At 35.0% G+C, this 13,684-nt stretch overlaps 1 protein-coding gene across 2 annotated transcripts; it reads right to left on the reverse strand.

Moving 5' to 3' along the window:
- Positions 1-2,440: 2,440 nt before the first annotated feature.
- Positions 2,441-13,309, reverse strand: LOC128217193 (dehydrogenase/reductase SDR family member 11-like). 2 transcript variants are annotated; one of them, XM_052924161.1, is made up of 8 exons: positions 13,128-13,309; positions 10,240-10,335; positions 7,775-7,882; positions 7,290-7,384; positions 4,754-4,886; positions 3,587-3,679; positions 3,209-3,274; positions 2,441-2,871 (listed from the first exon to the last, which is right to left on the reverse strand). In XM_052924161.1, exons 1-8 carry the CDS (start codon positions 13,257-13,259, stop codon positions 2,833-2,835), a joined length of 762 nt encoding a protein of 253 aa, XP_052780121.1. In that variant the 5' UTR covers positions 13,260-13,309; the 3' UTR covers positions 2,441-2,832. The 2 variants fall into 2 exon arrangements, with proteins under 2 accessions (XP_052780121.1, XP_052780129.1); XM_052924169.1 differs by lacking the exon at positions 13,128-13,309 and adding an exon at positions 11,766-11,968.
- Between the last annotated feature and the right edge of the window lie 375 nt (positions 13,310-13,684).

The raw sequence follows: 13,684 nt of genomic DNA on the forward strand, positions 1-13,684 counted from the left end.
ATTATACAACTTTCCAAATAACCATACATATATAAGCGATACCACCGTGGGTGCACGTTCAGTTTATCGAAACTTACCCAAACATTCAGAACTAGTTAATAGTATAAAAGCGTATCTGCTCCAATATTTCAGTTCATGAAAGTACTGCCTAGCAATTAAAATGCTGTACTCTCCTCCAAATCGAAAACAGAAACCATTGTCACTGACGACCGACTTATATTATCACAACTGTTCTTGTCATTTAATGTAAGCCATCCATCATTAGAATGCACAGATTTGTTAGTGCATTCTAGATATTAGCATTGCGTGACTGTGTTGTCAGTTTAAGTGTACCATTCTTGTATATATAAATATAAAAAAAAATGTTTGGTAATAACCAGTTGTATTAAATAGAGACATTGTTGACACACAGCGACGGGGAATTGAAACGGCTAGCACAATACCCACCTTCATCATAAGGAAAGGTCACAGTGTGTTAAAAAGAATCGTGTTAGAAACATAAACTTAGTGATGGACGCGTCGCGATCCATTTACTTGGGCTAAACAAACACATTATAAGAATGTCATCGTATCAGAAAGATAGGATCCGGCAAAAATACGGAACAAATGAATCATTGGTTAAGTCTCTTAACAGTATTCACATCGAAAAAAGACGCAGTGTATTCGTCATGTCGTTGATGATTTAACCGAATTCCAAAAGAGCAACACCAACAACTTCGAAACTTTTATAGCTGAACTACGGTGTTACATACTGAAACATTTATATGATCCCTTAATCTGTCCTACCTGGCATACCTGGTCTTTATGAAAATTTATCATTTTTTTCTGGCGGTATAAACGTTTTTCTATCTTCTCCTAGAAAACGTTCTGCAACCGTTTCCGGAAAGGCATTGAAAAGTATCTATGTTCATCGACTGTATAGGTTTGGAAAGGCGGTAGTGCTTTTAGGAACAAGAAATCCTCATAATTCATATACATGTGTCTTTCTAGACACATTGAACACGTGCGTATGGAATCAGCTCATGTGACAAATCGACCAAATATCGAGCATCTCTCTTATGTTTTCAACAAACGCACGTGTCAAGATATCGTAATATTATCAAGAACTTTCGTTAAACATTAAATAAGTGTCACAAATGCAAATGACATTTTAAAAATACAATCATTGTATTAAAAAAAGTATTTTGGTTTTAGTTAGGTACTTATCCACACCGTTCAATTTAAGACAAAAACAGTAAACCGACCTTATAATCACTAGACCATCTTAACTATAGAAAAGTGATGGATATTTTGACATAACCTAATAAAGTGATTTAACGTTAATGAAAAATGTGGCCTTCAAAGACAGTTTTTGAGCAATCAATTTAAAAATACCAAATGATTGAATTACACTCGAAATAAGCAACGTCAGCTTACAAATTGAGAATAATTGTGCTTTTTCACCGCAAGATATTTCACCGAGTAAGCTCCAAGAGCCATATTCTAACGAGCGAACATAACCTGAAATTACGTCTTAAAATTGTGTCCCAGCTCTGTACGCACTGACGTTTAATTTGGAGCGCGAGTTTTAAGTGAAAGCGGACTAAAAATTCAAAACAGCAAAAATATCAATTTCTTATTTCACTGTTTAAAACAGTGAAATATCATTTGTATTGCACCGGTAATTTTCTATAAACCACAGAAAAGCATAAACAAGCCGGTTTTGTGTTATACTAATATATATAAATTGTTTTTGTATGTACGATGAATATTTGATCTCTAATACAAGACCCCAGTTTCTAGAATGTTTTCATGTTCTTTCTCAACTACATTTAAATTGTTTTTACAACATAAAAGGAAGGCAATATTTATCCGATCTTAAAAATGGGACTCGTTCAAGGTGTCAGACATCGAACAACATTTCATGTGAAATGATAATTCCTTGTAGCAATGAAAGTACATCACCAAAGTTCCAACAAGAGCTCCACTGTTAACATACATTGAACATTCCATAATTTCGCCAAAAAGCGTTTGTAGCATTATTGTAAATGGATTAAAATTAGTATTAAAATAAGATAATCCTGCTTTAATATGAATCTGCCAGTTGTTGTTCGGGTTTGTGAATAAGGATCGGTAAAATAACTACATTTTAACAAAGATGTTTTGTTGTTGCTTTCATGACTTTACCTGTTGTAGTTATATTTCATTAATAAATGTATATATATGTATGGCAATGTCGCGCCAATTTTACCTTTTTATGGCTGCAAAATGTAGGATAATTGTATCTAATTCAAGTTAATGACAGTTGCAAAAATAAAATGACGCAATTACTGGGCGAAATATAAATGTTGTTTTTGGGTTTATAAAGGTCTGCCCGCACCCATAGGTAGCATTATGGGCGACGACTGTCTCCTCAGTATATTTAAATGCTAAAAGGGTAAAGAGTTAAAAGTGACTGTAGTTAATTTTGGAAGTTTATTAATAATTGCACTGGGCGAAATATGTACACATTGTAGAAACTTTAAAATAGGCACCGTGTATATGATAGTCAAAATGGAAGATATATTTTATATAAAGTTGATAACATTTGAAAAACAAAAAAGACACAATGACTGGGCGAAATGTAAATAATTTAAGGAGTTTATAAAGGTCTGCCCGCACCCATAGGTAGCATCATGGGGTGTGTTCCCTCACTGTATTTAAATGCTTAAGGGGACATGAGTTTAAACAGACAGTCATTCCCAGTCATATTGAGACTATCCTTAGATACATTTTTGTAGAAGTCTCGCTGGAGTTCATTTAACTCGGCGAACTATGAACACTTAGTCGAAAACCTCAAGAGGACACCGAATATTACGGCTGCTCCGTTGGGTTGATCATAACTTCATGGACCTGGAAAGAAAGTAACTTCAGAAGATTAGTGTTCGAAGTTTATGTTCGAGTTCAATTTGGCGGTCTATAGCAAATGGATCGAGCGCACCGAGAAAGCTCGCACAACTTTCTGTAAATCGCTCTTAACTTATTAATAAATGTTTGTATTCACCATCAAAACTGCTGTACATGATAAGTAAATGGGGTAAATCCTCGAGTGTCATTGGCCCACACATATGTGCGAACACCATATCAGACTTATCTAGCGCTCCAATGGGCGAAGACATGAACGTGACCAGTAAGGATATACTAGTAATTTGTATGGGCGTTTTATTGTAGATCTTAATAGATGGTTTACCTGCACGTGTTTCGGAGCACCGAGTGCGTATATCACACCGTCCGCAATATCTTCTGGCTTCAGATTCTGACAATATTAAAAACTGCTTTAAGATTTAGCTTTTTTAAATTTAAAAGACAGCGATATCCATATAGACATATTTTGATATTTAATGATTTATTCCTGAACCTTTAAAATGCTGACCCTGTGGTTTAAAACTTCATAACAGCATAAATAAGCGCCAATTTGTGGGGAAAAAATCAATTTCAGTTTTTATAAAAGGAATATCATTTAAATCATAATAAAAAATTAGTACAGAAAACATTAATTTGCATTCTAAGCCGGAAAAAGTTTATGAAAAGAAAAAGTTGTGCGCAACTTATTTATCCCGCTGCATACCTCAAATTGGCTGTATTTTGCCACGGCGACTTCTTGTTTGTGCGTGAACATCCGGTGTGAAAACTCGGTCTCTACAAGGCCAGGACTGATGCTCTGTGGAGATACAATGAAACATTTTGTGTGTTTAGGCATACAGCAAGATCATTATGTTTCTGTGACAACGCGTCATTGTTTTAGATTCGTTTTTTTCAACAAGGTTCCTTTATCATACATAGAAACGTCGTGAAGACGATGTTTTAGTTTTTTTATCACATGCTATATACCTTGTTTTACGGTTTAATATAGCCATCACTTATTTTTCTGTATTATACATCTGTTATATAACATTGCTCTATTTACATAAAATATATCCCTCCGCATGTCAACAAATTAATTAGATGCTTCATTAGCAATATTCTAGCAAGTCATGTGTTTATTTCTCATTTTGTTTTGATGATGAATAATTATTTGAGAGTAGTACATCTTCCAAATTAATCATCTAAAGCGTGCTATTTGTCTTGAAAACATCTTTAAATGTGGTCAGAACTCAATGTTTTACACGATATGACGCCATTAACATAATTATACGATATGGTACCGGATATGACGTCACAATTAAAAAGAGAACAATGTATCATTTAACCTTTGTTTCATTTAAAATGTTGTTGTATTTAAGTAAAGTTATCATTGATTTAAAGCTGCACTCTCACAGATTGAACGTTGTGACATTTTTTTATTTTTTTGTTTTGGAACGAGCCAATTTTTGCGAAAATCCATGGAAACCAGTGATACAAGACTGCTGACAAAAAAAAATAGATCGCAGATTTTTAAATTTAAGTTCAAAAATTGATGTTTTATGGATTTTTCTTAAACCGTTAGTAACGGTTTAAACCATAAAACATTAATTTTCGAACGGAAATATGAAAATCTACGATCTGAATTTTTGTCCACAATCTTATATCATTGGTTTGCAGATATTTACGCCAAAATTTGCTCTTTCCAAGACAAAAAATAAAAAAGTTGTCAAAATGTTCAAACTGTGAGAGTGCAGCTTTAAGTCTTCATTTAAAGCAAAGTGTTGCCTTTCGACGTAGCTTTTATGACGCAATTCGTCACGTGGTATACACACACTGTAAATATATGAAGAACAAAAAGTTAGAATGCAGTAATTGTATATATAGTACTTACTGTGACACGGATATGGGTTTTGGAGGCGTATAACTCATTCCTTAGGCCATCGACTAAAGATGTAACAGCAAACTTTGTTGCACTGTAGAAATGTCCACTTGGGTTATTCGCATACTGCTTGTGTCCTACTCCACTGAATGAAAAAGTAAAAGGTAAATTACATACAAAAAATATTATATCACTTACTGTAACATGTACAATGGGCTATATAGAGGCGTATAACTTGCTCCTCGTGCTTCAACTACATGTATATATTAAAGAAGAAACTGCAAACGTTTTTGAGCATTATAGAAATTTCAACAGGTGTCCGATGCATTGTTTTGACCCCGACCCATCTACTACTCCCCGCCCACTCTACAACCCACCATTTTTTCCCAAATTTCTCAAAAATATCCAGATATTGTTTAAACATCATAATATGACATTACATCCAACTTCTGACAATTTTCCATCTATGACAAAGTATATTATATACTTTGAGGGGGGGGAAATGGTGGGTTGTAGAGGGGGCGGGGTAGTAGAGGGGATGGGGGTCAAACGACGCACCGGACACCTGTGGAAATTTCTACTCGGCTATTTCCATACGGCTTGTGGCCCGCAGCAAAATAAATGAAAATAATATTATAAAATAAGTGTAAGTTTAAGAGTTTTTCATCTTTCTGTTGCTCCGATATGGGTTTCGTTATAGTGTGCGACGTCATACACATGCAACTCATTGAATTTATGATTTTACATACACCAGCTATATACTATTGATAAAAAAGGGTAATGTTCCCTACCTTTGGGGCAGAAAAAAGCTTACATATATATATATGTAATACAGTACCTAATAAAACGCTTTAAAAATAATACAATAAAAATCATGTGTTTCCTATTACATTCTAAGATACTTGAAAAATGGTACCTGTATTACAATCTTAAATCTACATTGTAACTCAAAGTGCATACACACACATAAAGATGGACGATAAGTTAGTTCCTTATTCCTTATTCGAATAAGGAATAGGGAACTGGTTCCTTATTCCTTATTCAAAATAAATAAGTGTAGATATGCATAAAATCACTTCTTTGTGATGTGTTTCATATTTTGATAACAATTAAACAACTTTGTGAATAAAATAATGCACGATAATAGAAAAAAACGAATAAGGAACTAGTTCCCTATTGCTTATTCAAACTCGAATAAGGAATAAAAACTTTGAGTAATACATTTTTTCCCAATAACTATGCAGAAGTGGTCTACATATTTTTTTTTACAGAAATGCATTGTCTATTCAAGAAGGTTTTAGTGCTTCAAGTGCTTTAAAAACGTTTCAAAAACCAAATAAGTAACAGAATTTTTACGAAAAATACTCAATTTCAATGTGCTTAATTTGCTAGTTTTTTGAAGAAATATCAAAAATTGACCTTTTCAAACAACTTGAATAAATGCATTGACTTATTTAAAGGGATGGAGAGTTTCAATTTCTTTATAACGTACACTTAGTCGAATAAGGAATAAGGAACTGGTTCCCTAGTCCTTATTCAAACTCGAATAAGGAACAGAAACGGTGAATTTTCAACTTTTTAATAAATACATATTTTGATCAAATAACTATGCAGAAGTGGTCTACATAAAAAAGTTTACAGAAATGCATTGTCTATTCAAGAGAGTTTTAGTACTTAAAGTGCTTTAAAAAAGTCTAGATGAGATCACGCAATCGCAACCATTCTACGTAATTATTTTCTTTCGTTTAAAAAAAGCCTGCAATGGCTTCAACAGTGTTTTGTTCTGCACGGTTGTTTCAATCGTTCGGCAAACTCCAAAAGAGTTATCATCGCCTAATGCGTGTACCTATCTGCAATATGTCCGCTACATGTGAAAAAATGTTAGCCTTCAGTTTTCGAACGGTAGGCGAACGCTTGACGAGCGATTGCTCTCCAAACGGTCGTTTTTACTAATCGATGTTCGGTGAACGGTCAGCGGCCAATCGATCTCCAATTTTGTGCTGATCAGTTGCTAGCGTTCGCCGACTTAAAGATCAACAAGCGCCAACAATCAATCCGTCACTCGACAACCATTGAACAATCGATTAAAGACCATATCAAAACCTCTTTGGTTGGCTTTTTTTTTTTCGATGCAACAGAAAAAAGCTCCACCGACTGTGAGTGATTTTTTTCGGGATTATTTTCACTGCCTGTGCCTTGCAAATTGGAAAAAAATTGAGTTTGGGGAAAATACAAAATCGGGCGAAAAAAGCTAAAATAATGGCAAATATACATGTTTTCACTTTTTTTATACATACATTATGCTGTGAAAGAGTTAGTCATGTCAAGATTTTGTTTATTTTTCAAGAAATTCATTGCCTTTTTATTCAAAAACGTAATCTGCATTTATCAAATTGGGAAAATACTATACATTTTTTGGGAAAATGGACAAGTTTTCTTCATATGAATGCGGATATAATGAAAGAATTTGGAGGGAGGCTGGTACATGTATGTTAAAACATAAAGAAAGGGGGTTATGTAATTGAGTCAGGTTGGACTCTGTCTCTACCTGTTTATCTGTATGACGTGGCCATCATCCACACCCCTCTCATGCATGGACTTGACAGCCTCCCGGGTACACACGCACAGTCCCAGCACGTTTACCTGGTGATAAGGGTTTGGTTGGAAGCGTGGTTGGTCATAACCATAACAATAAAATCTCAAAGTCATATGTAATACCTTGAGTAGGAAATTTTAGTAAATAGTATTTTAATAAGATGTGGGACAAAACATCCCTAGGACACCCCCATCTTATTTTTGACTAAGTGGACAAAACCTCCCACATCATTTTGTCAGGGTAGGTTTTGTCCATTGGATGTTTTGTCTGGCTCCCATTTTAATACGTACATGTAAATAATCAATGTTTACGTGGACATTCGCTTCTTTCGAGGACTTAGCGCAAGACTGCTGTACCCCCTACTAAACTGTTTATTTCAATATCGAGTTACAACTGTTTTCCACTGAGGCCACAATTTGCTATATATGCTCTGATACCTCCATCATATTTCTCCACTGTTCAGTGGCACCCGTCAACAGAGGGGCGTCATGGCTAAGGCCCGCGCTGTTCACACAAACGTCCACACCCCCGAGTTGTGACCGGATCTGGAAACATTAAAACAGCAAAATGATAATTGATATAACACCAACGGGAGCTTCAGCCATGAGATGAGCGTTGTGCCCACTGCCCATCGTTTTCGACTTCACACACATGTCCTCTCACCTAAACTGTGGCCAGGTATGAAAACAAAACAAGATATATTTCATAAACATGTACTCATCGGGTTCATCTGTTATTTTTTACCTAAAATAGAGGCGTCATGGGAGATAATTATAACAACAAGAGCTGTCACAGAGACAGCGCGCTCGACTATTCCGCCGCTTTTAAGATACGAATTGGTGAAACATGCATGGATCACTGTAAAGTAAAATTAAATGCAAAACCTTTTCCAGAATTTCTAAGTAAAAAAATAAAGGGACAAAATTTGTATTATATGCAAGATAGAGTTATCATACTTGATTCTTTGAAGTTTAAATGCAAAACATTAAGTAGTTGCTGAGTTATTGACTTACAATTACATGTGCTTACATACAAAACCTTAACCATAATTGCTAAGTTGAATAATAAAGGGGTAAAATTTAAATCATATGCAAGATAGAGTTATCTTACTTGATTATTTAAGAAGGTTGAATGGTTGGGAGCACATGTATAAAGTTTCAATGCAATACATGATGTATTTGCTGAGATATTGACTTAAGTGTGGTCACATGCAAAACCTTAACCAGAATTTCTTAGTCGAAAAATAAAGGGCCATAATTAGAATTGTATGCAAAATAGAGTTATCTTACTTGGTTAAACAAACAGGTTGGATGGGTGAGTAGCGTTGTATCAAGTCTCAAAACAATACATCTAAAGGGCCATAATTAGAATTGTATGCAAAATAGAGTTATCTTACTTGGTTACACAAACAGGTTGGATGGGTGAGTAGCGTTGTAGCAAGTCTCAAAACAATACATCTAAAGGGCCATAATTAGAATTGTATGCAAAATAGAGTTATCTTACTTGGTTACACAAACAGGTTGGATGGGTGAGTAGCGTTGTATCAAGTCTCAAAACAATACATCTAAAGGGCCATAATTAGAATCGTATGCAAAATAGAGTTATCTTACTTGGTTAAACAAACATGTTGGATGGGTGAGTAGCGTTATATCAATTCTCAAAACAATACATCAAGTAGTTGCTGAGATATTAACCTATGAGTGCTTACATGCAAAACCTTAACCAGAATTTCTAAGTTGAATAATAAAAAAGGCAATAGTTTGCATTATATTCTAGATAGAGTTATCTAGATAACTTTGTAAATTAAATAAGTTGGATAGTTGGGAACACAAGTCTAAAGTTTCAATGCAATACATTATGTATTTGCTGAGATAATGACCTACAGGTGCTTACATGCAAAACCTTAACCAATGTGTTAAGCTGGCGCTTGGGTGAGTAGTATATCTCCTTATTCTTCGAAAAGTCGAGCTAAAAATGCCCTCAACTCAAACCTTATCTGGTTACACTGTCCAGTAAGTAAAAATGCCATGCTATCATATACTTGATCTGGATACAGGGCTAAGTAAAGGCCCTTGCCATCTTACTATACCGTATACTGATCTGGAAACACTACAGTAGAGGCATATTTTCAACAAAATCCTGCAGCCTACATTCAGAGTTCTTTCCCATCAAACTACTGGACGAGACCTTTGAGAATATTTGCCAACTACCTTCGAGCAGACTCCGTATTGTGTACAGCGGAATCAAGGGAGTCAAAGTACCTGTGCTCGGTAATAGAAATAATACAGACAACGGAGGAGGCTCCTTCAATCTTTGCCTTATAAATAGTGACCGAGCAGTCAGCCCACAAACATGTTATACACCAAGGCTAAGGTACGCTCATATCGTACAGCACTTTAAAATATGGCTTAGAACTTAAATATGTGTTTTCTTCTTCAAGGACTGATTCACTCGCAAATTCTCTTACAGACGACAGTTTTGCACGCAGGACCTCGTACATGTTCTTGTTTTGAAAAATCCACTCAACGGTTACACACAACTAATCTACCGAGTAGCCTTTTCTTTTTATAAGGTCCGTTACACCACAGGTTTCAAGTTACTATGTTAAAAGATCCGCTCATATTCTATCAATAAAGAAGGAGCACACTGTAATGTATTCTATTTAATCATTGTTTCAATTTGCGTTCCACTTAGATTAGTTTGTTAGTTATTTATAGATATAAACGTGTGCACTTGTGCGTTTGTCTAGGGGTAACTTGGCAAATAACTTGAACACGAAAAGACTACACACAATTATGTGACAATTACGCATGTACCTGAGTGCTAGAGGTATGTTTTGGAGTATAAAAACTAATAAAAGATACACACTAAACTAGATGAAACGCTTAAAATATACCAGTACCTGTTCGAACATGGCTTGAATCTGCTCTTCCTTTCTGACGTCACACAGTATGGGCGTCAGTGACCCCTTTTCCCCATCCAAACTGTCGGCCAGCTCCTGCAATTCATTATTTATTTTCAAGCCAATACGCCAAAGTAAGCATGTTTTATTGAGTCAAAAATGTGGCAATGAAAATGTGATCGTCGCAAAATTTCAGAAACTTTGAACAAGCGCTTTTATTGACGACATTGTCCATGTTAACGTTCACAAGTATTTCGGCCGTTAGATTCATGTGAATAAAGCATGGAACACCTGAAAAACACTGAGCAATCATGTCTTGTAAGGCTCGGTCTGTACTGTCTAAAACACTACCCGTACGAAATAAAGGGGCGGATTCCGGGCGGAATTGAGGCGGAATTGGCACGGAATCGGTGAATTCCGCCTGGAGTATGGACGGAATCATTATTGTTCACATATTCATTTTAATATGTTTGTTTAAACAACAAAATGTTAATTAAGTTCTGCATTATGCTGGAATAACGGTTTTATTCTAAATTTTAGAAACAATCTTTAAATTAATAATTTATTATACAGAAATAACTGCATTATACATGTGTTCATCTTGATATTTCAGCAGCCACTTTTACACGCAGAATCCGACTGCATCTCCATCAACAAATTTCACAGCAAAGGTAATGGCTTTCTCGAGTAAACCTCTAAAGTGCTTAATTAATTAATGTACCATATATATATTTTATAAAGATGTAATTCATGATAAAATAAGGGTATAAATGAGAGCAGTTATATTAAAATAATATGGATTGTGTAAACAGCTAAAATAAGTCATCATTTAATTGTTATAATTTGATTATTGCAATTAATCAAACAACTTTTACAGTTATCGAAGGAACTTAGAAGGTCAACTTCGCAAGAAAACTCATGCCAACCATCTCCGCTCCTGTAACCCCAGGCAACTCTTTTGTGGTAAGAATACATTTCAATATTGCTCAGTCATCACGTCTTCTGGCCTCCCGAAACATAATCATGTTCTCTGCTTATTTTGTTCATACAAATATCAGAATGTTAATCAAACTGTTATTTCAGGAGTCGTTGCTACCTTAATGAGTGTGCTGCAAGAAACACTACAAATTTAGTTATACTTGTTTGTTTAATCATAATGTTATGATATTATAATGGCAAATACAACCTCACGCTCAGAAGTTTGTGACTTTGTCAAAGATAAATAGCATTTTCTTAACTAAACTGACTTTAATAACCATTTATTTGAAATACAATTCAACCAGCCTTGTACTAGGGCATGCAATTTAAATGGTATGTTACCTATGACTTTATTTCTGTAATTGTTGACATGTGTTACAGGGTTATCCATAGATCATGTTTCAATTCAGGTGTGTAAATTATACAATACTATCAAATAAACCTGAAATACACAATTTCAATAGAAGGAAATCATTAAAACGTTATTTACAAGGTAAGGTATAAGAAAACTTTCCAAGTTTCAACTTATTTACAGGTGAGGCCATTACCTCACAATGAGGTTTATAGAACGAAACTTGTACCACTGCTGTCCGAAAGGGGGCAAAAGGAGACAACTTGATGTATGACCTCGTTGACAAGGTGTTCACCATTACCAAACTGGCGAACTCCATGGGGAACTGGTATTGGGAAACCTCGCTCTGGTTAGGCAAGAAAGCATATGCTTGGCCACTGGCAATACTCGAAGGTAGATACTGTATTACAAGTGGACTGCCTAAAATATAAACATAAGGCAATAGTAAAGGCTCATGGTTACCCTTTTACAAATCATTGTGCAAAATTATATACCGAAGACTTAGGTATCCATACACAGAGTTAAGCAATATAGCACTCGTCTTATATCACTTCTATAAGTGTGTTGTTGTTGTTTTGAGAAAAAAAGCTTTCGGTTCTCTTATGATAAGAAAGCTAATACTTAAGGTTTAATAAAAAAAAATACAATGTCTTATTTTCAGAGTATGTGATATGACGGAAAATGCTGCCATGACGTTCCCTGAAGTACAATGTAGATTTATGAACAATAAGGAAGCACTCATTCTACTGTGAAATGTACTAGTGACTTGAATTATATTTTAAAGCCAATATGATAATTTAACTTTTATTATTCTGCGTATTTATCTTTGAAATGCAGAATAAATTGAGTAAGTTTTAGTATGGTTATTCACATTGTTTTTCAGTCTGTTAATTAATCATAGTTTTCGCATGTAAATTATTGCGCACATAAAATTAAAAATAATTAAACTCCATGTGACATATGTATGAATATCCGCCCGTAAACTAAAATTCTGCCAGTAACTGAAATTCCGTCTGAATCTGAAATTCCGCACGTAATCTAAAATTCCGCCCACAACCGATATTCCGTCTCATTCTGAAATTCCGCCCGTAACAAAAAATCAAGCTAAATCTGAAAATCCGCCCGTAACCTGGAATTCCGTCCCACCTCATTTACATATTTCGCCCCAAAAAACGCGGCCGGAACCCCGGCCGGGGTTCCGCCTCTAACACTAAACATTATATTATTCAAACTACGCCTGGAAAATATCACCGCCCGGAACTTATAGTTAAATTACGGGTATATATTGCTACCTTATGAACTCTGAATATGTAATCCCCTATTAATAACAGAAAATATACGGTCTGGCAATCGACAGAACATTATGTAACGACTCGCAGAATTTTTAAACCCAAGACATTATACTTTTTGACTTTTCATTATACTTATATTTAATAATCAAGTCAGTTAGAGTAAACATAAAAGAAATGCGTCGTGGGTTGAAAATTTGTATAACGCGTATCACATTATCTAGCGTAGTCAATTACACTACCATTCAATAAATTAGCAAAACAAATACCTTCATCCGATCCATATTTCTTGAACAACCCACAACTTTCATTCCATGACATACAAGCGACTTGGCAATAGCCCGCCCGATGCCAGAAGACATTCCGGTAACCAGCGCAACGCGACCTACCCAACGTTCCATTTTTACAACTTTAGTCCTAGTTGTTTCGCTCTCATAAGCGAATAACTCACTTGAAGTATGTATTCGTGATGTTCGTAAGTTTATAATCAAATGAGGCAAAAATTTCGAATACGATGTTTCAATAAGTTTTTACTTTTCTGATATACAAATTGCAAATAAATATATACTATTGTTACTAGTTCATCATAATGTATGCTTTCAGCTTTTAATTGCTCAATTTAGTTTTGAGATAACACTGACATAATTCAGCTCACGGTAACAATATAATATTGAAATGAATTGCATGGGTTTCATTCTTCATTTGACTCATTTAACCGATTCAATTAAGGATTTTTTTTAAAACATCACGAGGAGTTTCAGTATCAGGAGTGTTAAAATTAAGCTGACACCACGGTTCAAGGGCATTCAAAGGCACACGCCAGTCC

This window comes from Mya arenaria, chromosome 2 (assembly GCF_026914265.1).
Source record: "Mya arenaria isolate MELC-2E11 chromosome 2, ASM2691426v1".
NCBI lineage: Eukaryota > Metazoa > Mollusca > Bivalvia > Myida > Myidae > Mya > Mya arenaria.

Coding starts and splice junctions, on each gene's coding strand:
- LOC128217193 (XM_052924161.1), bottom strand. CDS start 13,259: ATGGAACGTTGGGTAGGTCGCGTTGCGCTGGTTACCGGAATGTCTTCT. Junction 4,887..7,289: donor CACGTCATACAGATAAACAG/GTAGAGACAGAG, acceptor TTTTTCATTCAG/TGGAGTAGGACACAAGCAGT. Junction 2,872..3,208: donor GTGCTCCGAAACACGTGCAG/GTAAACCATCTA, acceptor CTTTCTTTCCAG/GTCCATGAAGTTATGATCAA.